Source organism: Vipera ursinii (assembly GCF_947247035.1).
Source record: "Vipera ursinii genome assembly, chromosome: 1".
In the NCBI taxonomy this organism is placed as follows: Eukaryota; Metazoa; Chordata; class Lepidosauria; order Squamata; family Viperidae; genus Vipera; species Vipera ursinii.
Window position 1 is genome coordinate 336,893,594 of NC_139512.1, and position 19,613 is coordinate 336,913,206.

Here is a 19,613-nt window from a genome sequence, read left to right on the forward strand (position 1 = left end):
AAACTAGAAAATATCTTGGTAAGTTAGTTACTTGCTATGGGGTTCTGCTTTTATCTCATTTCCAAGAGTAGGAAAACCTGAATCCTTATGTGATGTAATAAATGATTCAAAAGGAGTACACCTTTAAAATTAAATTCTGTATAACCAGCTCAGAAGTCACGTAAGTACAGTTTATCCCCCTCTTATGTTCCGGTTCACAGAAGACTCAAAAGGATGAAATATTTGATATAAATATTCTTTATTCTACATAAAAGTTCATTCATAAAAGAAAGCTGTTTGCCCCCTGAAGTTTGGAGGTGGTGAGGAAAAAACGTTTGAGGACAAATTAAGCAAAAAAAAAATAAAATAAAGACTGGAATGTAGAAAGGAGGCAATAGAGGATTAGTTCCAGATTCCCCAAGTGGAAAATGAGACTTGAGGGCCACAAGAGACGAGCACTTAATTCACATTGTACAGCAACATTACAACTCCTGGGGAGGCCTATATGACATCAAAGGTGAAATGTCTTCCCCTGCAAGAACGCTGAATACTGCAACAGGTGAGACTACAGTGGCACTTCAGAGGGTTGTTTTTTTTTAAGATTAAAGATGATTGACACATTTTCTCTCAGTCTCTGGAGAGATTCCTGAAGCACAGACATACTAGTAACAGCTCTATTTGTAACATGCAACAAAGGAAGGTGTGAATCGAGAGCAGTAGCTGCCCTAGTGCTGCAGCAGGGCTTTTGCCCCTGTGCCGATTGTAGAAAAGTTAATTAAGGTCACCCAAACCGGGGAAAATAAAGGAAGCAGCATAACAGTTTCAGAAGGTGGGGGAACTGCCATGAGCAAAATTGAAACTTGATTATAACTATTCAACAGAGGTTATTTTCCATATTTACTGGCTACTATGGAAGAAAAAAAACAAGAGGAGCCAATATCTCGGAAAGTCGGCCTTCCAAGTGTGAACTTCACCTAACCATGTTCTAGTTCTGGAATTGCAAGGTTGCACAAAGGTTTTTGAAGCTCATCTTGATTCCTGCAACGAGGACTATGTTAAGCTCGCTCTATCCTTAAGCAAACTACTGGAGTTTCTTGTTCCACCAATAAGCCATTTCTGACTTAAGACAAACTGATGAGAAGCAAGCATCCCTTAGGCGAGAGGATAGGAGAGCAGGTTGTTGGTCCAGAAAGTTGCTGTATGAAAGATACTGCTGGTGTTGTGAAGCAGCTGGAAGAGCTAAGTTACGACTGGAGCGCTGGGATGTGGGGTGAAGGTTTGGCAATTTCTGTGTAGTCTGGAATAACCATAGGAGGCAGCTTGTGGCATATAAAAGGGAGAAGATGAGCCGCCCCACCGGTTTTGTCATCAGAAGTAGGTCCAGGCAGCTCCTCTAAAAGAAAATGTGGGAACACCCCAGTCTGCATTTCTCTTTCAAGAATCACCCTCAAGTGAAGCAGCCCACAGAAAAAGAAAGGGTAAGTGGAATTTGATTAATAATGAGCCTTTTGCTGTTGGTCAATGCAGTGGACAGGTAAAGAGTCAGATATCCAGGTAGCAAGAGTGAAATTTTACAGTGGCAGAAGCTGGACAAACCCAATTGGTCTTAAGCACAAAAAGGCTAATTCAAGGCCAAGGAGGTTTCAGTCTGTGGCATAGCTCAAGCACCCAACGTGTATTGCAGGCATGATGTCAGTGGTAATTTCTGGAACGAGGCATAAAGTCGAGACAATTCCAACCTTCACTGAGGCAGGTCCTCAGCTGTTTTATTCCAGTGGGCACAACTGGATTTTCAACACACCACAGGTGTCTTTATCCCAGTCACAAAATACCCGTTTACCAGACGGCAAATGAGTGAGAATTCTATTTGCTCTCTAACTAAATTGTTAAAAAGTTTACCACCAGCCTGAGTAACTTTCACCTTTTTTGCAGCCACCATTTTATTTTCTAACAGTATAAGGGCCAAAAAGCCAACTGAAATATAACCTTTTTTTTTTAAAGGGACAGAAGGTCTGGTGAGGACTAAGGAACGCCATGGACACATAAGTACCACAACCATTTTAATAGGCCCTCCATAAAAGGCTGCTTCTCATAATATTTTAAACTTGGATTTGTTGTGTTGCCTGACAGAGGAGCTGCAACTTGTCTGGAACACATTTCTAAAATATGCATTTTGTAAATTCCCATTTCATCATCCACCAGCTCTTGGTTAATACATCCAGAAGATCTAATTGGATGTGGTGAAGCTTACCTCTCACTCTGCCAATTTAGCTAGTTGTGTGGAAGGAATTATTAGTGGTTTTGTCCTAATTTCATGTTGCAGGTCACCTTTCTGCTTTTTTAAGCAGACAAACCTTGAATGACATTTTAAAGAAATACATTACATTTTGCTTTCAGGAAGGCAAGAGAAAAGAAGTCCAGTGCTTCTTCGGAAATTGAAAAAGAGACTAAGGTTTCCACTGAACAGAAATGGCGCTCAGAGCAGAACTGTGGAAGACACAGATTTGGGCCAGGTGGGCCATACTCATCTCTTACTCCTAGCTGGGCAGCTGCAGAATAAAAATAAATAAATCAGAATATCCTAGATGAACAGGCCTGCAACACTACAAAGAGGTCCTTGCCCAGGGCTAAAAAAGAGGAAGACTGGCCTTGCCAAAGAGGCTCCCCTACCTCTTACAAGCAGCAGCGCAGAGCACACAGTTCTGGTGACAGATGATGATGACCAGACCTTGTCCCTGCCAGGGCAGGGATTAGATTAACTGTGCATAGCTGTTGTAGCAAACTCTTATTTTGGGGAGAAGAAAGAGGATCTCATTGGAAGGGAAAGGGGATTCGGTTTGAAGAGATCTGACCATCAAAAAGAGGTCAAAAGGTGGTGGAACTGCCAAAACCTTGAGCATGTCATGCACCCACTGCCTTCCCACCATCCTCCCAGCACCATCCCTCCCCCAACACGTACACTGTACTTAACACATAGTGTTAACACAAATAATCATGCATTAGAGACGAGAGTGCTGGTCCGCCAGTATTCTCCAACGGCGGGTACAGGGTTTGGATGGGCCCAGATGGGTGGTGGGCTGGGTGCCTCCGGTGCTCTTATTCATCTCCTTACTCCCATAAGCAATATTCTTGGATGGTTGCAGGCTTTTAGCCAAATATTCCACCAATAGTAGAAGCAATGACAATTCCCAGAATGACGCAGCAGATGATAATCATAATCTTCTTCTGCAAGAGAAGGAAGAAATAGCAATAATGCAGACCTGAGAGGTGTCCGTGAGCCTGCATAGAAGGTTACAGCAAAGGAAGAAGAGGAGCAGGGCTGTTCCAGGGAACTGCTCTACTCCCTGAAATGATTTGATTCCAGATAGTTCACCTAGGGCAGGGGTAGGCAACCTTGGCTCTTTTATGACTCGTGGACTTCAACTCCCAGAATTCCTGAGCCAGCCACGCTGAGGGGAAAGGGAGAGGTTTCCAAGCTGAGCCATGCTGGCTCAGGAATTCTGGGAGTTGAAGTCCAGGAGTCATAAAAGAGCCAAGGTTGCCTACCCCTGACCTAGGGGATGCTTTCTTCGCTGTTCCTTTTCTGCTATGTTTTTTGGGATTTAAGAAGGTGGGTCAGGGATTGTATCTTTTAAATTTCGTTTATTTAGCTTAAAGAAATGGAATTTGTGTTTTTTTTCTTTCTCGTCCATCTCTTTTTCCTTTCATTTTGACTTTAAGTCTGCAGGCAGTGATTTAATTCTTACTTTAGGCTAAAGAATATGATAACAATATTGCAGATGTCTATAAAATATATTGTAAGAATCCTATTGGCTTTAAGATGATTTAGGTGGAGGGGGCCTGATGTGAAAGGCAGTTTGGAAGCTATTACTGATCCAAAATGCAGCTCCCTGCCAGATGGATGATCAGTGATGACACAGCAGAATAACAGCAAGCTTACAAGAGCTGGACTGTGGCAGTTGACCTCTGGGTCCAGTTCAAGGTAATGGATATCAGCTATTTAGAGCACTTAGCAATAACACTTAGACTTATATACCGCTCCATAGTGCTTTACAGCTCTCTCTGAGCAGTTTACAGTGCTTGCATATTGCCTCCAACAATCTGGAAGGATGGAAGATAGAGTCAACCTTAAGTCAGTTAGGATCAAACTGCTGTCTGTGGGCAGAGTTAGCCTGCAATACTGAATTCTAACCACTGTGCCACCTCGGCTCCTTTCTCATGGTTTATCATTATGGTTCAGTTCCTTGTTACCTTTAGACTTGTCTGAAGACAGGTAGAATCTGCCCATGTGCCTCAGGCATTTCACGGGCAGGCTAGAATCCCTCCTCCGAGAGGTCCAGGGGAAAAAGTTGGAGCAGGACTCCTTAGTGGCAGCCCCCAAGGTGAGGGTGGCCCCTTTTGGAAAACAGCCATGATTATGCTATTCCAGTGGATCTTTGGGCCTAGTACAGAGTGGAAGTATCTTATGCTTTAAGGTCTAAGGATGGGGTTTTATTTGATTGATTTTAATTGTTCTGACTGTTCTGATTTTGATCTTATTGTGACCTGCCCAGAGTCCTTGGAGGAGGAGGCAGCATGTACACTATTACAAAATAAACAAATAAACTGCCTGTGTTGAAAATGTGTATTTTCAAGGGTTGATGCAGAGTTGCAGTGTTTGAAAATGAACACCAGGGGGACAACTTCCAACAGCAAAGAGAGAGAGAGAGAGAGAGAGACAGACAGACAGACAGACAGACAGATACACACACACACACACACACACACACACACAAACACACAGAGATGTGAGTTATTAGGGAAGAGCGGGTGAACCTCACAATCTATGGTATGTGTCTTTGTATTTCAAGGCAAATCAGGGTTGTTGAAGGCAATGCCTGTCTTCTGAGCAAGGCTTAATGTTTTCTACTACCATACTTTCCTACATCTGCCATTGCATCTCTGGGATACCATAGGATGGCTTAACACACAGACACACATGCACACGTACACTCTCCTTCTGTATAGATCACAGACCAGTGCTTACCCGCCGTGCTTTGCTCTGGTACTTTACAGCTTTTTTGGTATCTGACACAGCCCTCTCCACATAGTCCACGGAGTGTTCCACGTTATATTCAATGCGGTCGATCATCTCGCCCTGCACAACGGGGGATGCACATAGATTTCAAAAAACGTGGCTTGAGGGATGCTGAGGTTCTCCATATTACCTCTTTTCTTACGTCCACGTGGAATGGGAACGGCGCTTTCAGCCTCCTTTGCCCTGCATTTGCTGCTATAGACCTGTCATCAGAAAGAACAAAAGAGAGCAGAATGGCGAGGTTGAAACTTTTGTGATTTAGGGCTGGATGTGGGGCAAGGAGGGTCCTGAGTCCTCACTGGGACACTTGATGTCACATGCCCCCATGTACAGATAGTCCTCGACTTACAATAGTTCATTTAGTGACCATTCAAACTTACAACGGCACTGTAAAGTGACCTATGACCATTTTTCACAGTTACAACCTTTGCAGCGTCCCCATGATTATGTGATCAAAATTCAGATGTTGGTCAACTGGTTCATACTTATGACCGTTGCAGCATCCCAGGGTCATGTGATCCCCTTTTGCCACCTTCTGAAAGACTTACTTAACAGCTAGGTTACTAACTTATCAACTGCAGTGATTCACTTAACTTGGGCAAGAAGTCTCGTAAAATGGGGCAAAACTCACTTATCAGATGTCTCACTTAACAACAGAAATTTTGGGCTCAATAGTGGTCGTAAGTCGAGGACTATCTGTACATATTCCTCAACAGCTTTTATTCTCAAAAAGTTATGGCAAAATGAAATGGCACCAGAGCTATTCATCAACTCAGCTGAAAAACATGCTCCATCAAGTTATTCTACTTATTCTGATGCAGCCTGCCACTGCATCAGAAGTTATCCTTAAGCTGGTGCTTTTCCTCTTCTGCCTTCATCCTTGTTAGCTTTTTTGTTATGTACTTCAGGACTTCAAATGAGTAGGTTAATAATGATCTCGTTTTAAAATTTTATTTATTTTATTTCTAATCCACCTTTTGTAAAGGTAAAGGTAAAGGTTCCCCCGCACATGTGTGCTAGTCGTTTCCAACTCTAGGGGCCGGTGCTCATCTCCATTTCAAAGCTGAAGAGCCAGCGCTTGTCCAAGGATGTCTCCCTGGTCATGTGGCTGGCATGACTAGACGCCAAAGGCGCACGGAACGCTGTTACTTGCATTTTTACGTGCTTTCGAACTGCTAGGTTGGCAGAAGCTGGGACGAGTAACAGGCGCTCACTCTGTTACGCGGCACTCTGGATTCGACCCGCCAAACTGCCGACCTTCTGATCGACAAGCTCAGCATCCTAACCCACTGAGCCACCGTGTCTCTCCACCTTTTGTAGAGGAACTCAAAGTGCCATACAAAGTACTCCCTCCTTCTTTTTTTTTCCTCTATCAGAAAGTTTGGGCTAAGAAAGAGTACCAAACCCATAATCCTCTAAATAACATCTGTACTGTACTTGAGGAGAGACTCAAATTCTGACCTCTCTGTTCCTATTCCAACATCTTCATCACCATACCAAGTTGGTTGGTGTACACAAAACTTTCTTAGAAATGTTTGAATCAACAGCAGAGGAAAAATCTTTAGCAGTACAGTAGATAATAAAAGAACTGCTTTAATATTCACTATTGCTTGCTCCACTTCAGACTTTATTGTTCTAATTTTTTTTATTCTTTTTATGGTATGTAGTTTTCACTTTGAAGATGCCTCAATGGCAGAAGTACAAACTTGAATTTGAGACTCTCAAACTATTTATTCAGGATTTATAGTCTCAATGTGAATCCCAAATGCTTTTCCAAGGCTAGGAAGCTGAAGTCTCCCTTTTCCTTTGTTTTCAGCTGTACATGATTATACGGTGGAGGTGCCTAGATGAAGATTCTGGAGTCTTACTCTATTGTCTAATAAAACACACACACACAAAGCAAGGAAAACACTACTCCATAAAAGGCACTCAGCATCACAAAGGCACAGCTGCTGTAGCAGCATACCAAGAAAAGAATCACAAGTGCATGCAGAGAGTGTCTCCCCACATTTATCACAAAGCAGCACTCATTAAAACATACAAGACATGCTTGTAAAAGTAATGTTTACAGGTAGTTCTCAACTTATGATCAGTCATTTAATGACTGTTCAAAGTTAAGATGGTCTCCTCGGAAAGTGTGCTGTATGGCCTGTAAAGCAGTTCCAGTCATTGCAAAATGTCCCCCCACCCCATGCTTGTGTGACTGCAATCTGGGTGCCTTATGCCTGGCTGCCAATTGGCCCACAATCATGTGATTGCCATTTGCAATCTTCTCTGCCAGCTACCCCAGAAAGTCAAAAGGGAAGCTGGTAGGGAAGGTTGCGATCTACTGCTTATCTATCAAGATGACGTTTTCTCATTTCTGGGAGCTGGCTGAATGAGCTGCCTGCCAAGGGGAACTGAATTCCTTCGGCAGGATGCAGAAATGGAACTCAGAGTCTAACGATTTGAGCTCCATTTCTATACCCTGTGGAAGGAGTCCCCTTCTGCACGTGGAGAAGACATGAGGTCCTTCCACAGGGAGCAGAAGCAAAGCTCAGATCCTGATTATTTGAACTCCATTTCTGCATCCTGCAAAAGGTGATCCTTTCTACACATGGAGCAGAGATGCCATTCCTCAGCAGGCAGCTTTTTCAGGCAGATCACAGAAAGGGGAGGGAGCTGAAATCCAAACATAGATGCAGTGTAATAAAGTAAACAGCATAGAGTGCCTCAGGAAGGTGGGGTAAGCCCTGGGAGGCCTGGCACAGGCTGCACGGAATGTGCCTCCCCCAAAAGCTGAAAATCCTGCTTAGATTTTGGCAAGGAGAATTTTCAGCTTCTGAGCAGAGCCCCACTCGGTTTCCCCTGCCGGGCACCCCGTACTCCTTACCTGGGACTCCATCTGCTTAAAGAAGCACACAATCACTTAATGATCACAACTGGGAGTGTTGAGATTGTGGTCATTGAGTAAATCAGTCGCAGGAGTAGTCATGTGATATCTTACTTAATGACCACTTGGTTCAATGACTGAGATTCCACGCTCAATTGTGGTCATAAGTTGAGGGACTGTATCTAGAACTTTTATGTTGTTCAGAAAAGTATGGGGGGGGGGGGCTTAAAATCCTTTTCAATCTGCCTTGATAACCTCTGAGGTTAAATAAGATACTAGAATTGCCACCTCCCCCACATCCACTCCTGATGTGTGGACCAGTTCTCAAAATTTTCAGCAATGGCCATGTGGGTGACTGTTCTGGGAAATGAGGATTATGCTGCTTGGTGAAGCCTTAATCACGTTAACTAGCCTAGCAACTTTTTCTTAACTCTCAAGAGAAATCCAAGCAAGACTGAGTACCAGAGGGAGAACATTATACAACGAAAGATTGGGTCATTGAACCTGGTTTTGTCTTCAGCTAGTAACAATTACCTTGGATCCAGCCCACCTCTCTTAGATTCCTGGGATCAAGTCTTGAATTTTTTACATGAAGCACATATGCTGTAACACCCTTCTCCGGCATCTTTTCCAGACAAACTAGCAACTTGGCCATCATCCTTCCACTTCCCAACAAGACTGCAGGAGCATGCAGAATCATGAAGCAGCCATGCAGCATAGACATGCAATTGTCCCAATTCTGAGAAAATGGGCATTACCTGCCAATACCTGAACAGTCTTATCCGGATATGCACGGTAGCATGGGAGATAGAAAGAGGGGGTCAGGAGTGGTACAAAGAAAGGCAGGGCCAGACAATCAGGAATCAAATGTATTCACCTTTTAAGAGGGCAAGTCTTTCCAAAGGAGGAACTCTCCACTTTCCTCTCTGCCTATTTCTGTAAATGTAGCCCACCAACCCCATGCTTGAAGTTCCCTCTCTGCTTCAGTCTCTATGGGTTGCACAGGGGGGGCATATGGAAATCAACCATGTCACATCATTTCTCTTAGTGAAGTTTCCCAGGAGGTCATGTTTAAAACAAAACAGACAGACATTTGCAATGCAATCCAACCTTTTAGAAAGCATTTCCTGTGACAGCACCCCAATTAAGGACATCTTTCCTCAGTCAAGTATAGCTCTTCCCCGTTTTGCTGTCCTTCTAACATCAGATAAAAGCACATCAATCCACCCAGGCATTTGCAGAATAACAACTCTGCCAGGAACAAACTATCTTGCCTTTTTTTTTAAAAAAAATAAACCTTTACTGAGCCTTGTTTTAATTTACTTTTAAAAGAATTGCTTTTATTACCTAAAATTGGCTTAGGTTGTTCTCTAAACCTCCAAAAGGAAAATGGTTCAGAAAATGAAACAATAATACCGTAATAACATAACAACAGTTTCTCACAGGTAGTGAAAAAGTAAAGTGGTCAAAGGCATCACAATAATAAGAGCTTCATTTATCATTAATGCCCTTTCTTTTTGCAAGGTAATTATCACTTTTACTTTATTTAATTAAAAAAGATAATAAAATAAATTTAATTAGAACTTAAAAGAAAATCAACAGCAGCTAAGAAATGGAAGGAGGCCAAGTGAAACATCTATGGATTCTATAGGCAGTCCCTAGCTGGGATAAGTTAAAGGGCTTTCCTTCCTCTATTATTTCCACAGAAATATGGACACAAATTTGGCTTCTTCCAGCAAGTTATTATTGACAATAATTTACAAAGCATGATCAATCACACTGTGTAGTGTTTTGCACAATAGCAGAAGAAAAATTGCAGGATCAAATTCCTACATCTTGCTTTTTCCTTGCTCCCAGGTCAGGATTCTCTTTTGTTCTTCTTGCAGAGACCCTTTAAGTTCAAACTACAGCAGATTTTGAAGAAATCAGATGTGATGGGTTTGATCTCACTACCTCACCATAATTTGAACAATATGCTTAACCAAGACCTATAAGAGCCAAATATTTGCAGTTTGCATAACATTGAAAAGATATTTAGCTCTAACTTCGATTTGGGGGGGAGAAGGGGACATTCAGTTATGTGAAGTCTATATTTTAATACACCACATGAAAACTAAAGGAGTTAACACAGTAAACAGGGCGAGTCATGAAATGAAACCCTAAGATGTTTGAAGCAGGGTTGTATAGGGAAATTTGAATTAACAAAAATAATTTTTTGTGTGTGATCCAAACCACAGAGCTAACTAAGACATTTATCCCAGCCCTCTATATAATGGAGGAACTACAGTGCAAATATATCATTGCAGTATCTCTAGCACAGGGTAGTGTAGAGACTGGAGACTAATTAACAGAGGATTAGATGTTGCTACCTGGTATGCCAATAAGTAAGTAAGTCCATTCTTCTGCAGCAGTTCTCACCTGGCTTTCCACCAACATGGCCATGTCCATGAACATATCATGGAGCTCACGGATGCTGTTTTCTAGCTTGATGATCTCACTGTGCCGCGTCTCAATCTCATTCAATGCCTGCTTTGTAATGTTGGAGTCCATGATGATCTAGCAAAAAAAAAAAAAAAAGCAGCATTGGAACACTAATGGCATATGGTCCAGGAAGACTTTCCATTCTGGGTAAATATTTCTGGAGATTACATTTTCCTGATTTTCCGTGGCTGGCTAGAACAAGTTTATAAATTGGTAAAAACTGACTTCGTAAAAAATTATGGCTTTCTTCGGGGAAAAAACCCAGAGCTTCTAGCACATATGGATTGATCTGTTTGTGGGCAATGACAGCAGACATCTGAAGAATCAAAGGGATACTGAGTATCATTGCTGTTCTTAGCCTCCCATGAAGAAAAATCTCAAAAGAGGGGAAAAAATGAAACTGCAGAATTAACTATACCATTAACAAAAATAAATTGTGCATGTATTATCACTGATGAATTTGCTACTTAGAATAACCAAACAGGCTAAATAACACGTAACAATAAATAATGTTATGAATGTTTTTCATACTTTCATACTTAATGATTCTTCATATTTATATAACCACCCATCTCACAATCAATGACTTTGGGTGGTGTACATATACCTTCATAAGCTACCTAAAGTCAGTGAAAGAATTATAAACAAAATGGTGGGGGGAGGGAGCTGTTAATCAAACTGTGGTTTTAAAAAAATCCTGGCTTAGGACTGCATGCTAATTCATCCAATATATATATTTATTTTAAAGTATAGACATAAGAATGCATACTGTAGGTACAGACCATAAATGACTACAGTAAATGGTTACTGTACATAATCTGGAAAAACATCAGGAGATTGTCATGGATGTATAAACATGTTATGCTGAGTTCCACAGAAAAAAAGGTGGAATATACATCAAATATTGCTAAGCATAGGCAGTGGAAGAATAATACCCCAGAAGTCTTTGACCATCACCCATTGTTCATTTTGTGGTATAGTAGAACCTATATTGTAAAATCAAGAGTCAAAGTAAAGGATTGTGATTCTTTATTATGGTTCCATGCCAGTAGAAAGAGAACTGCTACATTTATTCTTGATCTGACTTCCTTTTCAACAATCTGACACTCACTTCTGGCAACATGCCCAAGCCCTGGTGGTGTAATGGTTAGAATGCAGTATTGCAGGCAAATTCTGCCTACAATCTGGAGTTCAATCCTGACAGGGCTCGAGGCCGACTCAGCCTTCCATCCTTCGGAGGTTATGTAGACATTGTAAACCGCTCAGAGAGTATTATAAAGCAGGGGCCCCTAACCCCCATTCTTCAGCCCAGCGCCAGGCTGCAGCCCATTCTGAACCAGGCGGCAGAAGTGGTGGGTGACTCCGCACGAAGCTGCATTTGTGAAAGTGGCTTGTGCATGCAAAACCATTCCCTCCCCCCACACACACAGTGGAACAACCTGCCTCCAGAAGCAATGAATGCTTCAACAATGGAAGTTTTTAAGAAGAGACTGGACAGCCATTTGTCTGAAATGGTATAGGGTTTCCTGACTGAGCAGGGGTTTGGACTAGATGACCTCCAAGGTACCTTCCAACTACTACTACTACTATTACTACTACCATCTACTACTACTACTACTACTACTACTACTACTACTACAACGGAGTGGTACATAAGTCTAAGTGCTATTGCTATTGTAAGGACTCAGATGGCACTGCTAAACTCTACTCTCAGAATGAGTTTATGGAGAGTCTCAGTCATCCAGGTCATGGTTGTCCCACAAGTACTTTTTCAAAAGGCAACTGATCTTTGTTTTTAGGTGATGGAGTTGATGCTGCTGACAATTGGTCTGAATGGAGTTCCCTCTTTGTGGGGAGTCCATATATGCATAGAGTATCTTCCCCACGCTAAAGGCGGTATATTGTGGCTTGTTAATGTCATTGTCCTTCAGCAGTTGTTGCAGGAAACAAAGGACCTTTTCCTTATAACTTCAGTGTCTCATATGTAACAGTGTCTTTCAGAAGAGTGTCCACCTTAGTATTTAATCATCTGTGCTCAGGATAAGATATCTTCCTTTATCAGCCAGGTTTCTTCCTAGGGATGTCACTGCTCTTCTTCCTTGAATTGTGAGGTTGTCCAGGTGCCTTTTGAAATGGCACCTTTGGGTCTACTTTCAGCGGTGTGGACAAAGAAAAGATTGGCCAAATCCCAAGGCAAAGGGAGAGTGTGCTTACCCCAGAGGAGAATATAGCTGGATTCCCACTCTCCAGCATGTCCTCCAGTTCCTCACTGGTGGTGGTCCTGCCAGCTGCAAATGATATTAGGAAGTTACTGGTTGAACAATAGAATCTATCTGTCTTTCCCAACATCCAATAGTTCAAACCTTGTCCATGTCTCTTACTTGGATCCTTTCAGATGATTCGCATATCCTGCCTCTGTTACCCTGACTTTACCAACATCTCAGCACAACAGTCAGAACTAAGTCCAACAGCCCACACAAACCTATCAATACATACCCTAGCCCACCTAATACAGCCTGCTCAGACATACTATAAAATTGATCAAAACTGGTTAGCAAGATCTATGCAGTACATATCCCTCAGCAGAAAGTGATAGCACAATTTCATTTTTCAAAAGAAAAATGGCCCTAATGTGACCTAGTGACACAAATTTCCTTCTTTCCCTTTTTCCTTGGCATGATGAAAGCATGGGCACTACTCAATCTCCCTTCCTACTCACTGCGTCTGCAAGCAGCTTTTTTTTTCTAATTCCTAGCCTCTTCCACGCAAGACTTCTATTCTTTCCAATACACCCTGCCGCCCCCTTCCACTTTTTGATAGTTATCTACTATCCCCTCATTGAAAAAGCCACCTGGACAGAGCAGATCTCAAGGCACCGCTTGCTCCTCTGCACCACAGCTCAGTATATTTTGCCAGTTACGGTCTACAGACTGAAGGTGCAGAGGGGTCACTCCACAGCCTCTTTTCCAGCTCTCATCTCTCACACTGGCTTGTTTTGGGGCAGATAGGAAAGGAACGGAAATTTGCTTGCTCGAGTCTGCAATTCGGCCAGGTGCCCCAGGGATCCCTAGTGGAAGCTGAGAAATGGCGAGGAATACCTGCGATTTGTATGGTCTAAATCAGGCTTCCAATTTAACATGCTGGCTGAGGAATTCTGGGAATTGAATCCACACATGTTAAAATTGCTAAGTTTGAAAAACGCTGATCTAAATTGGTATCTTCCAATCACACCCAGCATTTTATTTATTAGGTTATATGTTGCCTAATCTTCTCAGATTCCGGGATGTTTACAACATTAAAGGTAAAGGTAAAGGTTCCCCCGCACATACGTGCTAGTCGTTTCCGACTCTAGGGGCCAGTGCTCATTTCCATTTCAAAGCCGAAGAGCCAGCGCTTGTCCAAGGACATCTCCGTGGTCATGTGGCCGGCATGACTAGACGCCAAAGGCGCACGGAACACTGTTACCTTCCCATCGTAGTGGTCCCTATTTTTCTACTTGAATTTTTACATGCTTTCGAATTGCTAGGTTGGCAGAAGCTGGGATAAGTAACAGGCGCTCACTCTGCTACGCGGCACTTGGGATTCGACCCGCCAAACTGCTGATCTTCTGATCGACAAGCTCAGTGTCTTAATCCACTGAGCCACCGCGTCCCTTGTTTACAACATTAAAAAACCCTATTAGAAGGAAATTAAATGTCCACGGTAATAACTCCAAACAACAATAATTCCACAAAAATTTAATAGCAAAAAAATAAATCATCACAAAGGCTGATGACATTTATTCTCAAAATAGTCCTATGTAGAGGAATGGTGATATACATTGACACTAGGGCTGGGTTTTCCCATTACATGTAATGTCAGAACTGGCACGTTTATCGGAGCACGGGCCATACCCTCCAGCTATGCAACTAGCAGTAGCTGTGATTCCAAAAGGATTCTAAAGTCACAGATCAGTTATCTTAGAAACAGCATCAGTTGAGCTGACAAAAAAAAACTTTGATAAGCAAAGAGCAATTCAGTTTGGTTAAGTTCAACTTTAGTTTACTTTATCATACTTAGACCTCGGAAGAAGACTTCAAAAATATCTCCCTTCAGACTAGTGGTTACAGTAAAAAACTGAATATCATTATCATAGCTCAAAATCTACTACACTGTCTACCTGAATATAAACTGCATCATAGTTAAATTAGTCTGTTTTGATTCTCTGGCTATGGGAATCTGTGTCTTTAATTATTATTTATGGATCTTTCTTTTATAACATTTTTTATTTGTTTGATTTTTTTACTATAAAAGACAGAAATACTAAGAAGAAATTAGGAATGTGAACTTTGCCTTAAAGAACAGAAATGGATTTCATTTCATTTCACAGAACATTTAGTGGAAAATGGGAGAACATAAACTGAACAGACGTTCTTTCTCAACTTCAACAGGAAGCTTTTAACTATATGCACAGTAGTTCTGAATGCTCCAACAGCAACCCGACCACAAGAAAAATAGTGGTATCACAACAAAAAGTAAAATGATCACAAATTGTGAAAGTAGGACAAACAAGAAAAAACTCAGGACTACACCATTCCAATCCTCTGTAAGAAATGGATGAACATGGTAATTTGAATGAAAAGAACTAATAAAGAAAGCACTCACTTATTTCCAGCTGTCTTTGGATTCTTCCTTTACACCGTTCCCGGTAATCAGTCTGGGTTGTATTGTATTCTGACATCACCTCCACAAACTTCCGTGATAAGGTAGAATGCTGGGGAGGGCGGGGAACATAATTATAACAGAATACTTCTGAAAAAGTTAGGTAATGGTGGCTCATATATCCATAAGCTTCTTGAAAATCACATTTTCCTCAATTTTTAAATTTACAAAGAAAATGCTCTTTCATACTATGTTGAGCACATGGAATTTATGGAAGAAGAAAACATGGCCAATGGTCTGAAAAGAGGATGCAACAAACCTGTGAGAAATGAGATGCTTACCAATCACTGCTTGCTGAGAATATTAAATGGAACTTTCATTTTATCTTATCAAATAAATAGCTGTGTTGCCTGTTTTTATGGGCTTCTTGAAGCCACATGGTTAGACAGATAAAATTCAGTGTTAATCTACATGAAGACCCCCTTAGTCTATTTTTTTATATTCTTGGAATGGATGAGAGAGAGAGAGGAAAAAAAGCTAAATCCCCCAAAACATTCAATAGCCCATATTTCACTGTCTCTTCAACACTGTATTTGGGTATTCATATGATTACGGAACAGTCAATGGTGTCCCTGTAATTTCCTTATTTACCTTCCACAGAGCATCATCAATCTGCTTGGTTTCAGAAAGGTCAAATGACGATGTAGATCAGGCTTGGACAACCTCTGGATGATTGAATTTGACTTTGTTCCTTGCAGAGATAAGCTCCTTTAGCCCATTTACAAGAGGTAGGGAGGAGAATGTCAAACACGCTGTCTTTTGCAACAGATCTAAGTTTTGGGCATCAGTACAGACAATGTGTCATGGGAGACATTCCCACGAAGATCATACAATGGCATACAAGGCCCCCAAATAATTGCCAACCACTGTTGTAGATGTCAAGAAACAGAAGGAACCATTTTCAAAAGCTATAAGATTTTTAAAAGTAATCTACCATTTGATCACCCTGGTTATTCTGTGCGTGAAAACCCCTGAATTGATAGGCAACATGGCTTTTTTAGAAATGAGCCCACCTGAGTTTTCCTTATTCTCAAGTCAGCTGATGATCTGTTCAGCCCTTCCTCATGTTCAATACTCTGTTCAATACCTAAGAAAAAGCAGAAAATAGAACCTATTTTCAGAGTGGGAAGAAAAAGCACATTACAGGCTAAACAGATGGTCTCAGTCTCTCCTTCTCTGCCTGCTGAACATCCATTTCAGACTGGACTAAAAATAAATCTCTGGAAGAGAAGGATCCTACTATAAATGACCGATTTTTAAAACTTGCACCTGGCAAGTTATCACCTGTAGGTTTCATTTGAGAGTTGCAATGCTGGGCCGCAGTCCGTTTGGAACCAGGCCGCAGAAGCGACGGGCAAACGCAACTCCACTTGTGACAGTGGCGGGCACACAAAAGTGGTGGGCCCCCACCACTGGCACAAATGGAGTTGCACACGCTCACACACATGCCTGCCGCTTGCCCAGAACCATCCCCTCTCTCCCCCCACCAGTCCACCAAATCGGAAAGGTTGGGGACCGCTGCGCTAAGGCAATGACTCTCTGTGAGCAGCTCCAAGGACAGTAGATGAAGCTTGCACCCCTTCATTATCCATTATTTCAAATCAGGGAGAGACTTGGAAGCCCCCCAAATGACTCCAATTACGGTCATGCAAACAGTGGCCTGCTCTCTCCTTTCTGCTGCAGCAGATACTCAACTCTTTAGCTTGGAGCGCACTTTGTTGGCTGTCTTCTTGATGTCAGACATCAATTCCTCCAGCTCCTCCTTTGTTTCTAAAAGGGAAATACTGAAATAGGTGACTTGGGACAGAAACATTCACACACATCCAGATGCATACATGTTGGCTTTTTTCTGTTACACTGAGCTTTGGAATGAACATATTTGTATCTGGCTAATAAATGTCACCAAGCTGCTCCATCCTTAGCAGGATTCAAGGGAGACAGAGAATAAAGACATGGCAGACATTCCCATGGGTGCCCCCACGGGTCAGACTGACATCTATCCTTTTGCCTTTCAGGAACTGGTGAATAGAGTCATCTTCTGTAGAGCAATCAGACATTTAGATCAGCAACCGACTCTATTATTTTTATGGCTGTTTTAAGCTCTGTATGTTGTGTTAAATAATTTTATTATTTTAATATTACCAAAGTTCATAGCATTTACATGGCAACATAAGCAAGGAAAAGACAAATGCCCAAAGAGCTTACAGTCTTAATGTAATGTACATAGTGAGCATATTTGGCTCACCATTGTATGCTGCAGAGTTTATGAAGAGCTCTGGGAAGAAAAAACCCCAGCAGAAACTGAATTCAGACACTTCTTTTGACCAAAGGTCTTATTATTTCATCTCCATTTGAAGTCTTTTTAGCTATTAGAGACAAAGAGATGACGAAATGTACTGCATCCATTTTCGCTTTTTTAAACACCTCTCAAAATTGATTCTGGTTTTCCTTTCTAAAGGAAATAGTACATTACAAAATGGGCGATTTAAAACTAAGCAAGATTTACTGTACCTATTTCCCCTTTGTTTCAAAAATGACCAAAATGTTCCCAACCAACCCTCTTCAAATGTCACCATGACTTAAATCCACAGCTCCTGGAGAGTCATTCACCTTCTTTTTTTTTAAAGTGTTGTCTCTAGCTACATAAATGTAACATACCTGTCATTTAGTGTCACTGGCTATCATATCTTGCAGTATAACGTCTATAAATTATGCATTTTTATCAACATAACATCTCCAACGGGGGGGAGGGGAATTATTTTTCCTATACGAGATTCATCACAGGAATCTTTATAGGTTTATATAAAACCTCCACTGTCATCCCTTCACCCTTAAGGTGGCTCACATAACATGCTAGATTAAACCAAACCATCCGTGTGACAGTTTATGAATCAGCATGCTATGGGAATCCAGCCATTGCTGTGTTAACCAAACCACCATCTTTATACCATAATACATATTTTTCTTGTGGTTTTAGAATGATTGTGACCTTACCAAATAAGTTGGTTACAAGGGCTTAAAGTTAAGCATGCTTATGAAAGCAATCTAGATAATTTATTTCCTACTGCCTTATAGCTTTTTCCAGCTTATTCTCTCTACCTTCATGTTGATCACAACTAATGCAGCTTGGCACAGAAAGTGGCAGGTGCAACTGTGTTTCCCTCCCTCCCTCCCCCCCCATGAGATATTTTTTGTCACCTGGAGCTCTAAATGCTGCCAGTGTAACCAAGCAACACTGGCAGAGCAGCAGAGATTGGCCCCAAGGATTGCAAGGAGGACACAGCTCAGCCCAGCCTCTCTCTAAATCACAAAGCCACGCTTCAGCTCTTCTCCGGACAACCTCAAATCATGTATTGCATCATTGCTCATGACAGACAAGCGTTCCATTTTCTGGATTAGGTGTGGGCAACCGAATAACCACCTAATTTTTAGTTAATACTTTTCCAATCCATGGCATGGGTGCCTCACTATCAGCACGTGAAGAACTCAAGTGAAGCATCTGAGTTAGGCTTAAGCCCGCAAACCTAAAGTGCTTTTAAACTTCTTTATCAACAGGGATTTTGTAGCTGGTCCAGAACATGCTGCCTTGCAGATTTTTAGAGAGGCAATGTGTTTGCTAAGCTTATTTAATGCCTTTACCTGCAATAAGAGAAAAGCTGGTAACCTATAAACCTTGTAGAAAAGCTGTGTTAGTCTGTGGGGCAAAAACCAGGAGACTGGTAACACCTTTTCCAGCTAACAAATTTTACCCAAAAGGCGTAAGGCAGGGGTCTTCAAACTTGGCCCTTTTATGACTTGTGGACTTCAGCTCCCAGAATTCCTCAGCCAGCGTGCCTGGCTGAGGAATTCTGGTAGTTGAAGTCCACAAGTCATAAAAGGGCCAAGTTTGAAGACCCCTGGCGTAAGCTTTCATGAGTTGAAAAAGCTTGTGCATTTTAATAGTTTTAGCTGGAAAAGGTGCTTCCAGACTACTGATCTAAGACAACATGTGAGTTACTAATAAACTGCAATGCCAAGCTTGGAATGTCTATTTCTAATATTTATTTCTTTTGGGGGGTCGTTGGTGCTCTCTTGAGTTTGATTGGATTTTTTTTTTTTTTGCAGTTGAATAACAAAATGACTGCAAGAAAACAACAAAGCTCAGAGAGCAGCAAAGACCTCACAGTTCAGTCCTGAGTACAAATATTCTCTTGTATTGCTATTTATGTCTACGGTCCAGAAAGTTATTCTACACCCGACCCTTAATTTTTGAATTTCCCGAAGTTCTTCCTCCTATGAACTATGTTGTTGAAATTCAGCAGCAAATTATTAAACACCGATAAAACAGTTTCCTAATTTTCAGCAAGAAACAGGAGCAAAATATGCATTAAAATCCATTTGGACTACTTAAAACTGCAAAAATAGAGAGAAGCTCTCATAGAAAAAAGCTATTGCTAAGCACATTGTGCTTTAGATTGTAAGCCGCCCTGAGTCTTCGGAGAAGGGCGGGATATAAATGGGATT

At 41.6% G+C, this 19,613-nt stretch overlaps 1 protein-coding gene and 1 long non-coding RNA gene across 2 annotated transcripts in view; one reads left to right on the top strand and one right to left on the bottom strand.

Moving 5' to 3' along the window:
• The first annotated feature begins 355 nt into the window (after positions 1-355).
• Positions 356-4,589, top strand: LOC310648616. Its single transcript, XR_014494117.1, has 2 exons — positions 356-1,457; positions 1,981-4,589. It is a non-coding gene; the product is annotated as an uncharacterized lncRNA (long non-coding RNA).
• STX1A (syntaxin 1A) overlaps positions 3,064-19,613 on the bottom strand; it is a gene marked incomplete at its 5' end in the record, with an annotated part of 59,932 nt that continues 43,382 nt past the window's right edge. The window contains 7 exons of the mRNA XM_083376512.1: positions 3,064-3,204; positions 5,006-5,116; positions 10,347-10,484; positions 12,624-12,697; positions 15,054-15,162; positions 16,124-16,197; positions 16,806-16,880. Coding sequence (XP_083232638.1) covers positions 3,127-3,204; positions 5,006-5,116; positions 10,347-10,484; positions 12,624-12,697; positions 15,054-15,162; positions 16,124-16,197; positions 16,806-16,880 — 659 coding nt within the window. The 3' untranslated portion in view covers positions 3,064-3,126. The remainder of the gene's footprint in view (positions 3,205-5,005; positions 5,117-10,346; positions 10,485-12,623; positions 12,698-15,053; positions 15,163-16,123; positions 16,198-16,805; positions 16,881-19,613) is intronic.